The following is a 21,324-nucleotide window of genomic DNA, read 5'->3' on the forward strand; positions in this document are numbered from 1 at the left end:
GGTTTCTATAAGGCCTAGGTTTTATGGAAAAAAAAATAAAACCTCATCTCAAATCCGTGTCCAAAACTACTTTTGACAAAGGAAATGTCCATGATGGCTCTAAATTTAATTCTCAACACCAAGAATAAAATTTGAAACTAAAAAAATGGTAAAATTCTTGTGGATTTGTAAATTACTATTTTAAGGGTGAAATGGATGGTCGAGATAATTTGTTACAATATATGCTATTTTTTAGAGATTGAATCCTAATTATTTTATATAACTATAATATTCAATTCGAGATGATCAATGCAAAGGTATTTTTAAAGCTTGAATTGTAATTTTGGATGAGCTATGAGGTGAGGCTCTATTTACTTTAGTCAATTTGGATGAATTGTAATTGTAGTTTTTCTTTTCTTTTTTTTCTCAATCACCAATAGGCATCATCTAATTTGAGTTCCGAATGCGTGGATTGAAGTGGGAATGGATTTCCGATGATATCGGATGTGTTTTGGGGTCTTAAATCTTGAACTATTTTAGACCACCTAAATCTCTTGAAAATCAAGGCAGCAGCATTAAAAAAACAAACACACATTTCAATAAGATTTTAAATTTATTTTAAAATCACTATTTCATGTAAGTAAATAGTTCACAAATCCACCCAAAAAAAAGAGATTACACAAAATTAGGCACCATATTAGAAATTATTGCTTCTTCATTTTTCTCAAATAAGGCAACCTTGAGATCGGAGGGTTCAAACCCAACTTCACGGCTAAAAAAAGAAAATAAATAAACAAAAAGGAAAACAAACACTCCAATAATTTGTAAGAAAAAATGACCTAAAAATATACCTAAAAAAGAAAAAAGAATAAGAAATCGTCCAAGACGAGAACGAGAAAAAAGATAAAAGAAAACAACAAAAAACTACGATGTAGTGTCTTAGAGCTCGGACTCGGTGATGATTCCATGCAGTTAAGAAAAATATTGTTGTATGACTCAACGGAATCGGCCTGGGGTGGCTCAAGTGGTCTTATTGTTGTTAGATCCATCATCTTCCGTGTGGAATGTGGTTGTTCGCTCTCGAAATGATCAGCGCCATTAACCTTGGGATGCATCGCCCTTAGATTCATCAGCTTTGACGTGGCTTCTTGCTCACCCTCCAAATGATGTTCGTTTCTTTAAACCTGCAAGACACCAAATACCGTATTAGGCGATGAAACCCAATAGTAGTCATTGCAAGAATCATGGTCAGAATCAAATGGGGATGGCCATCAAACCGGCCTCAAACCAGTGCACCGGAAAGTCCAAGGGGTTGGAAAACATTTTATGTGCTTTTAGTTAGAATCTGCTCAAATTTAAGTTCAGAGGTTTGAACCAATTCTATATGAGCAAATCTTTAATTCGACCGCCCTCCGCAGGCGCATTTTGTATGGTTATTGAAAACATTATATTTTAACTAAAAATAATCGAGGTAATAATTATCCTTTAAATAAAATATTTTATGTATTTTTAGTTGGAGTAGTAGGTTTCTTTTAAGTTAGGTAAAATTTTTGGAAATTTATCCCTTATAATTAAATAGTATTTAAACATGTCTCCCATATTTTATATTTTACACTCGTGTCCCTTTTTATTGTTCTGATTTTTACTCCCGAATCACTCAGCAGTAGAGTCCGGTGTTTGATTCTTCAATCGTCCAAATGATAGCATGGTCCTTTATCAATTTAAAGAAATATGTCATTGATTTCATAACTTAACTTCTAAGAATGCAGTGCCTTATGAAAAAAGTTGCATTGTTAGTAAAACAATATAATCAATTTAGGCACATGTCACATGCATTTTAAAATTTAGGCTAGAAATTTATATAAAAGGTTACTTTTTAAAAATTTAAATCATAATTATAATAATTTTCTTTTGTAAGCATAACTTCAAACACTTATATTTTTTTAAAAAAATCATTTATAAATCTTGATTTTAAATTTAAAATATAAAATACAATTTATAATTGGAAAATATCATAAATTAATACACAAAATAAATCCAAATTTATAAATATTTTTAGTCGCTATTAGAGTCAATAGGTTTACTTATATTTTTCAATTATATATGCACGGAAATAAGTATGAAAGGAAAGTGTATATTGTGTATCGGGTTAATATAGAAAGTATATATTACAATCAGTATTTATGAGAAGGGTTGGTAGAGTCTATGTACTTTATTGTAAGTTTAGGTATGGTTTAGGTATCTATGATTTAGTTTCTATTATTGTCATTTGCAATTTGTCTATAAAAGACAAGTTTGTATGTTCATATGATTAATGGACACAACGAGTTTATTTAAAGAAACTTTATACTCTTTACATGGTGTCAGAGTTATATTCATCTTAGTTGGGCTCATTCTTCGTCCCTGAAGTATTGTCGTCAACTTTAAAGACGAATATGTTGCTTACCCAATCAACTTCTGTTGAGTCGTGTTTCGACTCTCTGTTGTGTCGTGTTTCGATTATCTGTTGAGTCATGTTTCAACTATCTGATCTATCATCTCTGCCGAGTCGTGTTTCGACTCTCTGATTTGTCTCTCTACCAAGTCGTGTTTCGACTCTCTGATCTGTCTCTATGTCAAGTCATGTTTTGACTCTCTGATCTGTTTAATCTTTTCCAAGAGTTCTTGAAGCTATATGTTCTCAAGGCTTGTTGAATCGCAGCTGCTTTCGATGCTTATTGATCAAGCAATCTGAGTATGTACCTGAAGATCCAATTGCTCATTTCCACAATTAGCGTTCAAACTCCAGCTTCTCTCTCTCATAGCATCTTGAGTTTGAGGAGGAGTGTGAAAGGAAATTGTATATTGTGTATCAAGTTAATATAGAAAATATATGTTGCAAACAATATTTATGTGAATGGTGTAGAAACGAAATGCAATCCACAAAAACTAGAAAGAAGAAACAAACACAAAAGAAAGAGACAATAAACCACAACGCAATGATATATGTCGTTCGGCAACGTGCCTACGTCCGCGGGAGATAAGAACTTCTTTACTGGCAATGGAGAATAGGGTTACCAAAGCTCTCTTCCTCACGCCTCTCTGATCACATAGATATCTGCGTTTTTTTCTTAACCCTAGATAAACCCCCAATCGTAACAATATATATCGAGTTTCAAATAGATAGTACAAATTACCAAAATACCCTTATACAGATATATATTAAGTCCCAGATATATCGAATCCCATGTACGAATATATCCAAATTTTATAAGTTTGGGTATGGTTTAGGTATATATGATTTAGTTTTTATTATAGCTATTTGTAATTTGTCTATAAAAAACAAGTCTATACATTCATATGATTAATGGACACAATGAGTCTCGTTAGAGAAACCTGAGACTCTTCACAATAAGTAGTTAAGCTTGAAATAATTGTTGTTTGAATCGAATAAAACGAGTCAGTTCGTACAAAGAAGTGGAAGCCATTCCCCATATTAGAATGGCCATCGGACTGATGGACTGACTGGCCAACTGAGATTGAAGATATTATACTGTAAATAAAAATACGTAAATATTGTATTTTAAATAAAAATATTGTATATGCTTTTGGTTATAATTTGATCAAATATAACTTCGGAGGTTTAGAACAATTTTATACTAGCAAACCTTTAATTCGGTTGTGCTCCAACATAAGCATTTTGTAAAGTTACTCCGTCGGCTTGAAAATATTGTATTTTAAATAAAATATTTTATGTGAACAGTAAATTTAAATAAAATATTTTATGCAGTTGTAGTAGCTGTCTTTTATTTTAGATAGAAATTTAGGAAACTTATTTCTTATAATTAGCAATATTTAAAAGTGTCTCCCGTATTTTATGCTTTCCCACATGTTTTCTTTTTTTGCTGTTCAGAAGTATCGGCTCCGAACCACTCATCGAATTTTCCCTTTCCCGGTTCGGAACTAATTGTTCCAGCCATTCAATGAGTCTAAAACTAATAGTTCCAAATTAGTCATTGGAAGGAATGGCGGTTGGGACTGATTGTTCGAAACACTATTGGTTCTAAAGCAGTTTGATTCCTTATACTGAGTTCGGAACAAGCGATTCTATTTCTTTATAATAAGTAGTTCGGATTTCATATAATGAGATGTTCGGAACTAGTAGTTTTGAGCCATGGATATTTTAAAAATTTTACCAACAAAGCAAAGAAAAAGATAAAAATAAAATATAAAATATAGTAAACATTAGTTAAAAGAAAAAGTTTATATAAGGTTGCAATGAATTAAAAACGCACCTCAAAAATCTATCGGAAAAACAAAACCTTCTAGTTGATCATCTCGACATCAAGATGTATGAATACGAAAAAAAAAAAAAAGATTTTGAGTCCAAAAAATAGTATATCTTGCAACACATTATCTAGACCGTCTATTTTCAAGATTTTCATACGTTTATACATCTACTTGATTTTAACTATTTTTGAAGTACAAAATTTTATAATTAGATATGAAACTAGATTTTCAAATAATCCTAAGAATTTTTTACACCAAAATTACATGTTATGATAAAATTTAGAGGTGTGTCTTAATTGGATTATTTAAGGTCACTAATAATAATAAGAGTAATGACCCTTCCCCACCCATGTGTGTAGGACCCCAAAAGATCATTTAAAGTTCGTACGGATCTTTAAAAAAGTTATCACATGGGTGTGGGACTTGACTTTTCTATAGATTCGTGTCAAATTTAATGGTGATCATTTGGGGTCCTACATACATGGATGAGGGAGGGTCTTATAGGATCATTTCTCTAATAATAATAAGAGTAATGATCCTAAGAGATCCTCTCACACACATGTGTGTAGGACCCTAAAAGATCACCGTTAAATTTGGCACAGATCTCTAAAAAAGTTATCATATGGGTGTGAGACTTGATTTTTCTAAAGATCTGTGTCAAATTTAATGGTGATCCTTTGGGGTCCTACACACATGGGTGTGAGAGGGTCTCACAAGGTCATTTCCCTAATAATAGAGTAATGATCCTATGTAATGATTCTATGAGACCCTCCCACACCTATGTGTGTAAGACCCCAAAAGATTACCATTAAATTTGGCACAAATCTCTAAAAAATTTATCACATGGGTGTGGGACTTGACTTTTCTAGAGATCTGTACAAATTTAATGGTGATCCTTTGAAGTCCTACACACATGGGTGGAGAGGGTCTCACAATGTCATTTCCCTAATAATAGAGTAATGATCATATGAGACCCTCCCACACCCATGTGTATAGGATCCCAAAAGATCACTGTTAAATTTGATACAGATCTCTAAAAAAGTTATCACATGGGTGTGGGACTTGACTTTTCTAGAGATCTGTGTCAAATTTAATGATGATCCTTTGGGGTCATACACACATGGGTGTGGGAGGGTCTTACAATGTCATTTCACTAATGATTCTATGAGACCCTCCCACACCCATATGTGTAGGACCCCAAAAGATCACCAATGTCATTTCCCTAATAATAGACCCTCTCACACCCATGTGTGTAGGAACTCAAAAGACCACCATTAAATTTGACACAGATCTCTAAAAAAGTTATCACATGGGTGTGAGACATGACTTTGCTAGATATCTGTGCCAAATTTAGTGGTGATCCTTTGGCATCCTACACACATGGGTGTGAGAGGGTCTCACAAGGTCATTTCGCTAATAATAGAGTAATGAACCTATGAGACCTTCACACACCCATGTAAGTAGGACCTTAAAATATCACCGTTAAATTTGGCATAAATTTCTAAAAAAGTTATCACATGGATGTGAGACTTGACTTTTCTAAAGATTCATGCCAAGTTTAATGGTGATCTTTTGAGGTCTTACACACATGGGTGTGGGAGGGTCTCACAAGGTCATTTCCCTACTAATAGAGTAATAATCCTATGAGACCCTCCCACACCCATGTGTGTAGGATCCCAAAAGAACACCCTTAATAATAATAATAATAACAATAATAATAATAATAATAATAATAATATCAAATTTCCCTCTAAATGAGCACTATAATTTTATTGACTTTATGATCCGTACAAAAGGACATGATGATAGGACACACATGCACCAATTGAAGCCCAACTGAACAGTATATTGTAAAAGATGGATTTTTTCATAGTAAAATCAATGATAAGATTATATTGTTTTTGAAAGTTGGTCTTTTGGTTATCTCATGAGATTGTATACAATGAGACTATTTACCTTTAATATAGAGAGGTTACAATTACTTATAACCATCTGATGTGAAATCTGATCGTTTTGGTGTGTCACAAAGTTTAAGAAATTTTTTTTTAACTTTGATCTTAGTCAATGAAATAAATACAGTCACCCAATTTCACATCCAATGGTCAAAGTTAATTGTGACCATCTTGTACCAAAGATAAATAGTCTCATGATATAATTTCCCTATCTGTTTTATATTCTTATGTTTATTTTAAAGCCTCTAACTTTGATAATCCATGACTCATACCGACAAAAGAAAGTGTTCAATTCTTAAAATGCCCTTATAGTTTTTCAGAACAACATTTTATTTTCAAAATGATGACCATGCTCCTCTTTGAAAAATTGGCCCTTTCTTGGCGAAGATTGTCGTGTCAAATAGGGTAGGTGTATAGTAGAGACATTAAATAATTATTTTTCATATAGAGTACTTGGTTTTTGAGTTTTTTAACTTGTACACATGCAAATGTCTTTTTCGGGCTTTATTTTTATTATTATTATTTAAGTTTAGTTGCTAGGTCGAAGATGTAGCATCCCAAATTTGAGGTCATAAATAAGGGAAATGATCTAATGCAACAGTTGTATAGTAGTATAATGCAACTACACATCTAGAAAACCATATTTTTGGCATTTATATGACTCTAAATTTTGCACACACATTATCTTTATCTTCATAATCAATCCTACGAAAAAAAAAAAAAAATCAATTTGCACCATAGATATGGTCAAAATTACTACCCATCCAACAATCAAACTCGACCGTGTGTTTGGTGAATTTCAAGATCTAGGCCTTAAAAAATTTAAAATCACTTCTTTCTTTTTTTAGCATTATTAACTTAATGATGATAATACAATATAAAAATTTTGAGAATAAAAAAATCCTTCTAAAACCTATATCTAACCATCTCAATAACATGAACAACTTATATTAATTGGCTAGAATAAAAACTTTCTAGACCATTTTTTCAAAATGTTCTTTTTTGTGATTGTTCTTCAAAATAAAAAGAGTGTACATTTAAAAATTCGTGTCAAACAAATGTCTTTAACAGGGTTTTTGAAGATGGTTGCATTCTACTACTATACAACCGTTGCATGAAATCACTCCCCCATATAATGTAGAACTACAGATGCACCTCAAAAATCCATCGGAAAAGGTTGTTTTAATGTTGAAAAACCCTTTGAATGATCATCTCGACATCGAGATGTATGACCATGAAAAATAAAAAGATTTTAAGTCTCAAAAATAGTTCATTTTATAGCATATTATCTACATCATCTATTTTCAATATTTTCATATGTTTATAGATCTACTTGATTTTAACTATTTTTTAAATTTAAAATTTTATAATTAGATATAAAAATAAATTTTGAGATAATCCTAAAAATATTTTACATCAAAATTATATACTATGATAAAATTTGAAGGTACACTTTACCTCTACACCTACGGATGCATCCGCATGCCGCGCCCTTAATATTCATACAAAGGGTTTACCGGAGGAAATGAACTGTTCATATATTGCAACACAAACATTCAAATTTGTGCTCTCATAGTAGAACCTCAAATTCCTTTTATGGTAGGCAATCTAAATTTTTTAATATTGTACGTTGAGCAATTTATTAGTTTACATTAAGAACATATTTATACATTTATCAAATCCTTTAGACCTTTTCATATAACACAATAGAATCAACCTTTAATAATCAGTTTTAAATAACATCACTTTTATAAAATGGTGTCCTTAGAGTTCTACGCGTAGAATATTTCCTTAATAAACTTATCATTTTTGGGGACTTTGTGCCCTTACAATAAAATGTAATAATTTTTTTGTCAATGTGTTTTATAGGTAATTAATCAACTAGAAAGAAGAGTTTTTAATAAAAATAAAAATATTTATGAATTATAGTGGAGACCAGAGAATAACATCATCAACCAGAGGTATGACGTAAACTATATAGAACATTAATTATTTTTTAACAACTAATAAAATATCCATAATTTTTATAAAAATATCTATTATATCCTTCCTAATAAAATAGCATGTATTAAAATGTTCTACTGCCTGTACTAATAGATGAGCCAAAAAAAGGGGTCCATTAGATGCTTGGACTCACTAATGGACGGGCCACATATTCGTGGCACAAGACAAGAAAGACTTGTGAGACGCACTACTCAAGACAAGAAAGACTTGTGTGATGCACTAATAAAGGGAGTAATAAGACAATTGAGAGCAAAATGCCAAGTCTTATTTATGTTTTGTGTCTTTTTATTTTTTTGGTGGTAGGTCACTTCAGATTAGGACCTTTAAGACAAAGGACCCGGTATTTATGCGGCCAGCCCGGCATATATAAAAATGTGGATCTCTTAATAAATCTATTTTTGAGATGGATTATAGGACTTATTTGTTACATATATGTAATCTTTAACATGGAGATTATGAATTTGAAAAAATAAATAAATTTTAAAATTATAAATAATAATTCTAATAAAAAAATATTTAGACCGTTAGTTTCTTTTGTTTTTAGATAAAACACCTACTTGCTTTACATTTCCTGGATCGCCTATGTAAATATGCGGTCGCCTATGTAAAAATGCGGTCCACCCCGCATGAAACAATTTTCCTTAAAAGTAAAATGCTCATCTTCTTAGTGGGCTCCTCTAAATTTGACAAGCTCCTATTACCTACGTAATATGAAAGCACTTTTTCGATGGTCGGTCCACATTAACCTGCCGTAACTTTTGAGGGCCCCTCTAATTTTAGGGTGCCCTATAGACGCCAACACTTCAACTAATGGCAGGTTTAAATAAGTTTGGATGTTATCCACCGTTAAATTATTACATATTTAGCCAAAAAATTGATAAAAAATGATTTTTTTAATTTTAAAAAACAACAAAAAAATTATTCAAAATTAAAAGATGGTAAAAAATAAATCTATTTACCTTTAATATATGGAGATTACAATTACTTTTAACTATCAGATATGAAATCTAATAACTTGCATGTATTACAAAGTTCGAGAAATTTTATTTTGAAGTTTGAGCTTGGTCAGTGGAATAAATGCAACTATCCAATCTTACATCTGATAGTTGAGATTAATTGTAACCATCTTGTTTCAAAAATAAATAGTCTCATTGTATACAATCTCTTTAATTTTAGTAAAAAGATGTTGCAATGCTTTTGTCATTCAGATTTCAAATCGGGTAGTTATAAGCATGTTATTGACTGGACTCAAAGTTTTAAAAATAATTTCTTGAACTTCGATGACATCCAATTTGATATTTAATGACTAAGAGTGATTATGATCTCTTTGTATGAAAGATAAATGGTTTTATACTATACAATCCCAAAAATAAATGGTTTCTTTGTAAATTTTTCCTATAGTTATACTTGGACGCCAAAAATTCAAATAAAAAAGGATAAAAAAAAAACACTCCCAAGGAAGTCTTTTGGCCAAAGACATAAATATATAGTATGCTCTGGTACGAGCATAGTATACATAGATATACTCATATCAAAGAGCGAATATACTATGCTCCCCTTGGAGCAATCGCGTGTATCTCCTCCCTCACTCAAAACACCTACTTAGGAGAATTGTCTAAGTCTAAACTTTTGTAAAATACATAATAATTACTGGATGATTATTTTTAAAAGAAAAAGTTGACTTTTAAGTTTTGTGACATATAGATCTAGCTCTTCAAAAATAGGATGGTCTCTGTTCAATCTTGAGGCATAATTTTTTTCTAGAGATAGTATATTTCGAAATTTGGTTTTACTGATACTATTCTATAGTTTACAAAGATTACATTCACAAAATTTGATATCCCAAAAATATCCATAGCATGTATTTTGCCCGAGGGAGGAAATGAATAGTATCATCCCCGCAGGAGGAGGAAATTTTTTGTCTATATCAAATTGCTAATAAAAGCCAGTGGAGCATCCCTCTATTGCCTTTAGTTCTATCGAAGAAGGTTTTTCTGTATGAATCATGGCAAGAGGAGAGATGATGAGAGTCGGTTTGGTGCAAGAATTGGTTAAGGGGGGTCAAGAGATCCCCCATAATTATCTTTGCAAGGAAGATGGACCCTCTGCCTTCGCTATTGATTCCAACATGCCTGTGATAGACATGAATATTCTCTTTTCATCATCATCATCTTCTTCTTCTTCTTCTTCTTCATCATGGGAAGAAGCAAGGAATCAAGAGAAACAAAAGCTCAAAGCTGCCTTACAAAGTTGGGGCTTCTTTCAGGTTGGTAAAGAGCCCCCTTTAACCTTCTCAAACTAACTGATTTCTTTCATTTTTCATCTCTCTAAGGTCTATCTTCAAATTACAAAAGCTTTTTCTTCTATAGGCCAAACCATAAAACTCTCCGTTGTATAGGATTCTTTGTGCGTGTGTGAGAGAGATAGGGGTGGCAATGGACCCAGACCGGACCAGGGACCTGAAGGCTAGATCCGATCCAGGTTCGGATGTGGGTCTAAAAATTGGATCCGACAGATTGGGTTTGGGTCCAAATCTTGAACCCGAACACTATTTAGGTATGGGTCTAATTCGTCTCGTAATATTTTAGAAGTCCCAATATATGAAATATATTTAAATATAGTTAAATAAATAGATATTTTTTAATTGCCAGATTGGGCCTGGCCCAATCCGACACCACCCATTGCCACCCCTAGAGAGAGATAGAGAGACAGATTGGTTAAAGATGAGAGTGGATGCAGGCTGTGGGGCATGGAATTTCGGAGGATTTGATGGATATGATGAGAAGATTAGCAAACAAATTCTTTCAGCAACCAATGCAAGAGAGAATGAAGGTGGGCCAAAGCCTTGAGGGTGAGCAAAAGGACTGGGTACAAGGCTATGGACATGATCCTGTAGAATTCCACGACCAAATAATAGACTGGGTTGATCGCCTATACCTCCAAATCTTCCCGGAAAATCAGATAAAACTTCAGTTTTGGCCGGAAAATCCAGCTGGTTTTCGGTAATATTCAGTTCCCAAACTTCTATGTTTGCTTTTTGTTTCTTTTTTTATGCTTGTCCTCACTCCTCACTATCCATACGGGGAAATTTCATGCAAGTGGCTTAGAAACAGACATATTTAATGCAGGTGCTCTAGAAATCCTAATATAGGGAAGTAAAGAACCACTTTTTATCTTGGATGCATAGGCTTTATAAAAACAAAATAAATCCTTACCTTGAATCTCCTCTAGAAGGTATTTTAGGCTTGGAAATCTCTATAATGACTCTATAATCAATTTCCAATATCGATTATAAAATTTGAAGTTAAAAAAAAGGTATAGATTTTGTGGATTTGTGAATACTTATTTTTAGGGTGAAAGGGATGTTCTAGATAATCTGTTACAATATACACTTTTTTTAGGGCTTGAAACCCTTTTTTTTCACGACCATAATGGCTAAGGCTAAAATGATAGATTTGAAGGTTTTTCAAAGCCAGAACCATAATTTCTGGTGAATTTTGAGGTGAAAATTTACTTATTTTGATAGGGCTGCAGCCCCTATCAAAACAATTTCCTTTTATCTTTGTTAGTGCAAAATTAGCCTTTGAAAGCTAAATGGTACGTTTCTTTGTAGTTTTTCCATGCTCTAGTACCTTTCTTGAACTCCGAAGTTCATTTGGCATAGTTTTGCTTGTGCGTGATAACAAAGGAAAAAGAGGAAACAATTACGAGGTGTCACTTTCTTTTTGCTTGCGTGAGAGCATAGTATAGACACCTCAATGACCACCCTAAGCAGTACCTTACCGCAATGGATACATACCCTTTAGAAACATGACTAAGGATAGTCATACTCTCATATTAATATACCAAAAAAATAATTTCATTCAAGAGACAATTTTTTATTTCACAACTCGCTTGTTTTATTAGAATGCAAAGGGCACAATTTATAGGCATCAGGAATGAATCTTTCTTCCTCCATTACGTCAAATCAAATAAAGAAAAAGATACATCAAATCCTATTTTACATCTATAAAAAAAAAGGAAAGTAAATAAATAGTAACACCTTAACATCACCTAAAAAATGCTTATAAATAGTAAAAAGCTAAGGAATAACAAAGGAAAAAGAGGAAACAATTATGAGGCGTTGCTTCCTTTTGCTTGTACGGGAGCATAATATATATACATCAATAGCCACCCGGAGCAGTACCTTACTGCAATGGACTCACACCCTTTAGAAACATGACTAAGGATAGTCGGGCTTTCTGGTTAATACACCACAAAAACAATCTCACTCAAGAGACAATGTTTTATTTCACAACTCGCTTGTTTTATTAGAATCCAAAGGGCATAGTTTATAGGCTTCAAGAGGGAATCTTGTTCCTCATTTACGTCAAATCAAATAAAGAAAAAGATGCATCAAATACTATTTTACATTCTATTAAAAAAAATAAGAAGTAAATGAATAGTAACACCTTAACATCACCTTAAACAAACTTATGAAAGGTAAAAAGTTAAGGAATAGTAAACTTTACATCTTTTCAAGAAAAAGTAAATGAATGGTTTCTACTATTCAAAAAGTAAATACATTGTTTCTATTATTCAAAAAATAAATGAATAGTGAAAAACTGATGAATAATAGAACTATGCAAAAAGTAAAAGTCACTTCCATGATTTCTATTTTCTTCGATTGGACAACTGTCTTCTTAGTCATCTTCAAGGACACATTTTCTTCTTTGTAGGCCTCCTCAAGTTCTTCTTTTGTTTCTATTATGCTCGAAGCCATCTGGATTTTCTCATTATGAAAAATTGCCCTAATATGTCTAGGTCTTTTGGATGGCCATTGAGAGGTTGCGTGACCATCTTGTCCGAAAGAAAAATAGAGTCATCTAGGAGATGGATGATTATTTCTTTTATAAAATTTATAAGGTCTAAACGATTATTTCTTGTACACTTTTCGGAATCTTGGGATATTATAGGTTTATGCTCATTGAATATTATTACATCCTCACGCAATTATTTTTGGAATATTTAGGGGCATTTATATTAAAACATAATTGTTTAACTTCTGATAAGTTAAAATCAATCACATATTCTAAGATCGGTGATTTTATCATTGTTCCCTCAGCTAAAACTATTTTCATTACCAGTTCTACTATAGCCCCTAGCAAGGCTACCAAATATATATTATTGCACATCGTCAGAGAAAATTTCAAAATCATCTATACCAGCCAATTTTTTCCTTGGTAATAGTACTAGATCCAATGCAATCAAGCCTAGATGACGACCCACAAATTCAGTATAAATCTTTTCTCCGAGCTCATTTAATCCCCTACATCTGACGTAATTTTTCACATCTTCTATTAATCCAAGCCACCAATGTAGGGATCTTCCTTGTAACATTCATGCAGCTCAGTTTACTGCATCGTCATTTGCCCATCTTCTGAGTTCTTGAATTATTGTATATTTATTTACCTAGGCTACAATGGTTTGCCCAGCTTTAGAATTACTTAGCATGTCAATGTTTATCAAAAGAATATCAATTCCTATATCTATAATTCCACTATTCCGTGAAGCGCTTAGCATTTTTTGTCAAAGAAGCAATTTTGAAAATCTCGTCGCCTTCTTCATTTATTAATTGATTCTTTTTAGGAGGAAGAAAAATGGATCGAGCTCCTTCAACTTTCTTTTTCTTATAGGCTTCTCTATATAGTTTTAAGTGTTCATCATGAACACTCATTATCTTTTCTTTTCCTTTTAGAGCTTTTTGTTCTTTATGGTACTTAACTTCTGCCAAAAAATACCATCAATATTTACCAAAGTTCCTAATTCATTTACATAACTTGGACATTTAAGAAAATGAACACCATAATGCAATTTAAAACATGTGACTGTACTATTTGTTAAATAAAAAATACACCTAGACCCTATGGTAACATATCTGGTAACAAATTGAAGAATAGAGTGGCCTATAAGAAAAAGTTGAAGGAGCTCGATTCATTTTTCTTCCTCCTAAAAAAAATCAATTAATAAATGAAAAAGGCGGTTAGATTTTTAAAATTGGTTCGCAGAAAAAATAGTAACAAGAGCTTTAGGGAATCGTGGAATTATATGTAGGAATTGATACTCCTTTGCTAAACATTGATAGGCTAAGTAATTCTAAAAGCTAAGCAAACTATTATAGCCTGCGTAAATAAATATACAATGATTTAATAACTTAGAAGATAGGCAAATGCCGATTCAGTAAATCGAGCTGTAGGAATGTTACAAGGAAGGTCCCTATATTGGTGGGCTTGGATTAATAGAAGATGAGAAAAATTACATTAGATATAAGGGGTCAGAAAAAAGGTTTATACTAAATTTGTGGCCAGTCATCCCGGCCAGACTGCATTGGATCTAGTACGACTATCAAGGAGAAAATTGGCCTATATAGATGATTTTGAAATTGTCTCTGATGATTTTAGTACTGAATGATACTGGTTAAGAGTGAGCAAAAATGTGCAACACTACATATTTGGCAGCCTAGCAGGAGGCTATAACAGAAATGATGATAGAAACAATGTTTGCTAAGGTAACAATGGTAGAATCACATGTTTTAGCAGATGGGATTAGTTTTGATGGGATTAGTTTTGCTCGATCAGAAGTTAAAAAATTATGCTTTAATATAAATACCCCTAAAAAACTTCCAAAAATAATTGCCAAAGGATGTATTAATATTGAAGGAGCATAAATCTATTATATCCCAAGATTATAAAAAGTGTACAGGAAAATATCTTTTAAGCCTTATAAATTTTATAAAAGAAATAATAATCTAGCTCCTAGAAGGCCATGTCTTGCTTACATACAAGATAATCACGTAGCCTCTCAACACCTATATAGAGCACCTAGGTACATCACGACAATATTTCAGAATGAGAAAATCCAGATGGCTTGGAGCATAATAGAAATAAAAGAATAACTTGATGAGGCTTTTAAAGAAGAAAATGTGTATGCCCTCGAAGATGACATGTCCACTCGAAGAAGACATAGAGCACTGGCGTGACTTTTATTCTTTTCATAGTTATACTATTCATCAAATTTTCACTATCCATTTACTTTTTGAAAAGTAGAAACTTTCATTTACTTTTCAAATAGTACACTATTATTCTTTTACTTTTTGCTAAAAAGATGTAAAATTTACTATTCCTTAGCATTTTACTATTCATGAGCTTTTTTAAAGTGACGTAAATGTGTTACTATTCATTTATTTTTTCTTTGGTAGGATGTAAAATAGGATTTGATGTATCTTTTTTTTTTTTTAATTTGATGTAAAGGAGTAACAAATATTCCCTCTTGAGTTCTATAAATTGTACTGCTTGCATTCTAATGAAGCAAGCGAGTTGTTAAATAAAAAATTGTTTATTGAATGAGATCGTTTTCTTGTTTTATTAGCCTGGGAGCCCGACTATTCTTAATTGTATTCTTAAAAACAGTGAGTCCACTGCAGCAAGGTACTATTCAGGTTAGCTATTGGGGTAGATTACCCATCGGGCTTGTAAATATTTTTTTGTAATATTCATAGTATGCACACTCCTTTGTTTGTCTTTCTACATTAAGGTTCTAACTTGGAAGTGTTGGAGCAAGTTTTTTTCAGTCTTTGGTCATTATGGGTACACAATAGAGAAGAAGCACAAAAAGTTCGGCTTGAAGTCTTGTGCCTATTTTCAAATATTAATTTCGCATTTATGACCAAGGAAAACTTTTTGTCAGTCTCTAAGAGCTAAGACTATAATGTTTCCAACTCAAATCACAGTTGAGGTGGATGAGGGGGCCAGTATCACCACCAAATCATGAACCTTCATATTTAGAATTCTGAGAAAAAAGTTTTGACCCCTTAAAAATCATGTGTATGCATGCACACGCACATTTGTTTGCATCTATTTTATACAAAGGCAAAGTTGTTGCAGGGAATGCTTGGATGAATTGAGGTTGAAACTGAAAGCGTTTGCAGATAGGACCCTAAGCATCCTCGCAGAGTTAGTTGGTTTGAGAGATGATTATTTCACTGGCCGTTTTAATGATGAAGCCACCATGTTTTCGCGTTTCAATTTCTTCCCTCCATGCCCAAGATCTGACCAGGTCCTCGGCCTTAGGCCCCACTCAGATGGCAGTGGAATCACTATTGTCTTATCAGATACACCAGGCCTACATTTCCTCAAGGATGAGACATGGCACCAAGTATCTTTCCTTCCTCATGCTCTACTTGTCAACATTGGTGATCAAATGCAGGTAGCTAAGATTTCTTGAGGTGAATTATAGTTGACTCCTTTTTGTCGGAAAAATATATATATATATACTGCAGTTAATTCTTCTTGGATTAGTGGGTAGGATGCATGGGCTTTATTTCTATGGTCTCGAGTTGGAATCCTCACAAAATAACCAAAGGGAAAACAGAAAAAAAGATCATCATCTTCTATGGCTAAAGAAAATGAACATTTAATGATTATTTCATACATGGTAATGCAAGAAACATAAATGATGATTTGGAGAGCAAAAAGAAAAAAGGTATAGGAAATTCATCAAAATACTCAGAAGAGATGGAACTATTTAACATTTTGCCCATTCACACCTATTCCAACTTAAGACCAGGCACTTTTTAATGGTTTTAAAATTAAATAAAAAAGATGTGGATATAAGTGTTAAATTGTTCATCTCTTAAGAATTATTTGATAAATTTACCAGAAAATAAAAAAGTTCTTCGAAAGGTTAGTATGCTATAAATAAATAAGGTGTAAAGTATATCATGTACACATTTGTATCTATTGTCTATCCCCAATTATGAATGGTGGAGATAAACAGTTGTTTGTATTTGGATATCTTCCTCCTTATTCCAATAACAGTAGTTTGTTAAAAAGTGTATGTCTATATAATTAGGCCTTAAGCCCTTATGAAAGATGTATTATTGAGCTTATCAAAAAATGTGAACAAGTGCTTCAATTTATATGTTTACAAAACTGTGTACTACTAAATATAGTAATATATGCAATGAACCACATTCTTAATATAGATACATATAAAAATAAATAAAATATTGACCCAATATTATATCAAAAAATAAGTGCAAGTTTCTATAATTTCCACACTCTCCCTCAAACTCAAGATGAGTTAAGAGTGAGCAACATGAATTTGGACAACTGAAAGCGGGCCTTAGAAACAAAGCAGGAAAAGAAGAAGAATGAGCAGCGGTAAATTAGCAATCCTAAAAACCAAAATCAACAGGCTTCCAGAATAGACATGATCGAGTCATGAAAAAAACTTGATCATCACACAGCATGGAGTAACGAAAAACTTCATCATTCAATAGGATTGAGTAACGGAAAACTCAATCATTAAACATGATCCAATAACAGAAAACTTGATCATCACACAGGATGGAGTAACGGAAAACTCCATCATCCAATAGAATCGACTAACAGAAAACTCAACCATTAAGCATGATCTAGTAACGGAAAACTTGATCATCAACCAGGATCGAGAAATTCAATTATCAAACAGGAGGCACTTGGAAGAGCCAACAGAAATTAACGGGGATCAACAGGCACAATTGTACCTTAGATGCGGAGTTGAGAACAGTAAGATCTAAAACATATCAAAGAGTCAAAAAACGACTCGACAGAGAGACAGATTAGAAAGTCGAAACACGACTCGGTGGCTATTTTGCGGATGGTGAATATCGGCCGTTTTCAGATGCCATTTTCAAATGTGGATCTAGCTCACCAAGAATTCGGCATCAAAGGCCATTTTTAGTGGCTAAATTTAGGGGTGGTGTTTGACATCTATGAAAAACAACCCAGATCAAAGTAGAGCAAAACAAAAAAACAAGAACAGAAAACCAGAAGAGAGAAAAAGACATATCATGAGTGCAAGACCAAAGCAATACAATAGACCACTAACCCTACCTACTCTTGTTAGGTGCAACTTTTTGTGAAAGAAAACTTTACAAAAGTAGATGGAGACGGAGTGATTTTTCCAAAGTTGGGAAGTTGAGCAAAACGGAAGTTAGAGTGAAAGAGGAAATTTCCCAATTTTAAGTCGCGCTCAAACCCAAGGGCATGGCATGCAAGATCGATAGAGGAAAAGGGAGGTTAGATAGAGAAACTGGAAATTTTCCAATTTTAAGTCACGCTCAAACCCGGCTATGCAAGATCGATGGAGGTAAAAGGAGGTTAGAGAGAGGAAGTGGAAATTTCTAATTTTTTGTTACACTAAAACCCAAGGGCATGCAAGTTCGATAGAAGAAAAGGTAAAAGAGGAGGCCGATTATCTTCCTAGATTGAATGGAGCTGCGATTGCCCTTCTCAGGCTCAAAATGAATTGAGCAATTGATAAGCCTGCGAAATTTGGTACAACTGAAAGAACCAAAAAGATTGGTGGTATAGACTTCGAAGCTCTTAAAAAGCAGGAGTATAAGTAGATAGTGTTGAGGAAAACGAGAGCTCCAGCCCCTAAAACTTTCATGGCTACTGAAAACATATGTTCTTGAAGGACGGGAGTCCAAGAGACCAATGAGAGGTCATAGAAGAGAGCGAAAGTGCTGAAATTTCCAACTATGAGGCCATCGATGTCAGGCAAATAACCACGGATGCTTGATCTTTAGTGACAACAGACTGGTGGATTAGATGATCCGCTTGGGATAGGATCCAGTAATAACAAATTAATAGACTCGATCATATAATAATGGATATGGTCAAGACGAATTTGGTTTTGATATCATGTTAAAAATTGTATTTCTGTATAATTGAGTCTTAACGCCCATGGAAGATGTATTCTAGGGCTTATAAAAAATGTGAACAAAAGCCTCAATTTATAAAGTTCCTCAATTTATAAAGTTATAATGGTGTATACTACTAAAAAAAAAAAGTAACATAAGCAATGAACCACTCTCTTAATATGGGTATATAAAATATTGTATCAAAAAATAAATATAAATTTCTATAATTTTCACAAGTAAGCACATTTCATGTAGAGTATCATTCATTCTTAACTCTTTTTTTAACCGTTTAACAAAAACAAACTAATGCGCTCTTAGAAATTTAAGAAGGAAAGCATGACATGTTCTACTTTTGGAACATATGCTGCCCTCAATGATAGGGAATGGAATCAGGGCATCATTGTTTAGGGGGCATGTGTTGCAACAGGACGTCTTAAGCTCTATTCTCACTGTTAACACTTCAAAAAAAATATGTTTCATTCCCACTGCTAACAATTCAAAAAGAAAAAAAAAATCCACTTCATCCATTAACACTTACAAAACAAAAAACAAAAAAATGCAATACCAAGAAAAGAAAAAACTTTCGTATTTTTTATTTAGTATATATTACGTTTTATCTAGCCCATTTGTTTTACTTCTCTCCTTCAACACTTACAACTTGTTTTACTTTTTTTTTTAGTTCATGTGCTAGCAGCTTGTGCATACATAATTGATTGGTTCCCAAAGTATAGTTTCAATTTAAGAGAAAATTGCCTATTTTTCTATGGATTTCAGGAAATTGGATTTGTCCTTCTGATTTAGATTACAGCAGAACTAAAAGTACAAAAACTAAACCCGAAAGTTCATGGATTGAAAGCAAAAATAACTCATAACATTTGGAGTCAAATATTTTCTAGCTGCCAATGTTCTTCATCCATTAATATTTGGTGGTTATGTGGAAATAGATCATGACCAATGGGATATTCAAGAGCGCGCTGCATAGAGTTGTGACGAATAAGGAGAAGCCAAGGATTTCAATGGCAAACTTCTATTTGATGGCACCCAACCAAGAATTGGGTCCCATAGAGAGATTGGAAGGTGAAGTTACAGTACCTATTTATCAGAAGATGAAGGTTCAAGATTATTCCAAATTATATGTAGATTGCCACATTAAAAGGAAGAGGGCAATAAATACCATCAAGATCTCTCATTGAGGCTTCAATCCAAATTTAACATTCACTTTGAATGTTGGACATCTAGGTATTACTAGTTGAATAGTTTTTATGAGTACTTGTATTCCATTAAACTTAATAGCAGTCTGCAAAAAAGATAGTTTGTGTTTGATTTGTGATAGGGAACTTGGATACATGCACAGACATTCTGCTGGTGCTTATAGCCAAAGCTTTGCAAAATGCTCATATGATCTTTGATATTCATATTGAATGCATCCTTGTGCCTTTCCTTCTTGCCATTGTTCTAGAAATGACTAGGGGCCCTAATGGGGCCTAATTATGTTGGATGCTTTTTGTAAGGATAGGCTTCTTGGATGCACCTTTTTAGTGAGTCCCCACACCCAAAATCCATCTAGGAGATGGATTTTGGATCCAATAATTTCCAGAGGCCTATCATCTAGACAACCATGATCTCAAATATTTAAAAAAATAAATAAATAAAACAAAAATAAATAAATAAAACAAAAAAACAAATAAAGGAAAGAAGAAGATGAAGAATTTGAAGTCTTAAAAATGACTCATTTTGTGCAATTTTTCATAGACCCTTCATTTTAGTTCTACAAATATCATCTGATTTGGGCTGTTTTTAGAACTTCAAATTCATTGATTTGTGGCAAAAGTAGATTTACAGTGATTTAGGTTGTGTTCTAAGTCATAAGTTCCTCAAAAACTAGGGTGAACGCATGAGTTGGCCAACTCTACCAAATAATTTTCCTTTTAATCAAGTTTTTAAAATTTGGTGAACCGGACTGAAACTGGCTAGTTCGGATTAATGCCTATCGGGTTCACGAATAATATCGGGAGCTTGCTATTTTTCTACTAGAACCGAAACAATCGAATTTTAGGAATGACGCTACAATTCCTAAATGTCTAGTTTTTAGAGAGAGAAAGTCACAATTTGTTTACTCTTAATAGAAATATATTTTTCAAGAAAAAAACATATCTCAGGAATGACGCCTTTATGTCTTCATAGAAGACTAAAAAAGTTATGTTATGAAGGAGAAAACTGATGTTAGGAAAAGTTTAATTTAGGGTTGGAAAAAATATGACCATGCGAGGGAATGTGCAAGACGCAAGGGTCAAGTGAAGTAACGTTTGGTTTATGTGTTTGTTTTGGGTTCGAATTGAATTTGCTTTTTCATTTGTTGGGTAAAAACTGGCTGTTTGATGCAAAGTGGGATGC

General features: G+C 33.0%; 1 protein-coding gene across 2 annotated transcripts; it reads left to right on the plus strand.

Annotated features, from left to right (window-relative positions):
- The first annotated feature begins 10,117 nt into the window (after positions 1-10,117).
- Positions 10,118-20,375, plus strand: LOC18442568 (protein LATERAL BRANCHING OXIDOREDUCTASE 1). 2 transcript variants are annotated; one of them, XM_011628103.3, is made up of 4 exons: positions 10,118-10,470; positions 10,944-11,206; positions 16,118-16,448; positions 19,875-20,375. In XM_011628103.3, exons 1-4 carry the CDS (start codon positions 10,210-10,212, stop codon positions 20,121-20,123), a joined length of 1,104 nt encoding a protein of 367 aa, XP_011626405.2. In that variant the 5' UTR covers positions 10,118-10,209; the 3' UTR covers positions 20,124-20,375. The 2 variants fall into 2 exon arrangements, with proteins under 2 accessions (XP_011626405.2, XP_006852845.3); XM_006852783.4 differs by having other exon boundaries at positions 16,127-16,448.
- Positions 20,376-21,324: the final 949 nt, after the last annotated feature.

The sequence above is a fragment of the Amborella trichopoda genome, chromosome 13 (genome assembly GCF_054954075.1).
Source record: "Amborella trichopoda isolate Santa Cruz 75 chromosome 13, AtrichopodaSantaCruz75HAP2 v2.0, whole genome shotgun sequence".
NCBI lineage: Eukaryota > Viridiplantae > Streptophyta > Magnoliopsida > Amborellales > Amborellaceae > Amborella > Amborella trichopoda.

Bases quoted from the DNA above. Each gene is read 5' to 3' on its own strand.
- LOC18442568 (XM_011628103.3), top strand. From the start codon at position 10,210: ATGGCAAGAGGAGAGATGATGAGAGTCGGTTTGGTGCAAGAATTGGTT. The intron at 11,207-16,117 runs GTAATATTCAGT...ACAAAGGCAAAG, and splicing joins GAAAATCCAGCTGGTTTTCG to TTGTTGCAGGGAATGCTTGG. The intron at 16,449-19,874 runs GTAGCTAAGATT...ATGTGGAAATAG, and splicing joins ACATTGGTGATCAAATGCAG to ATCATGACCAATGGGATATT.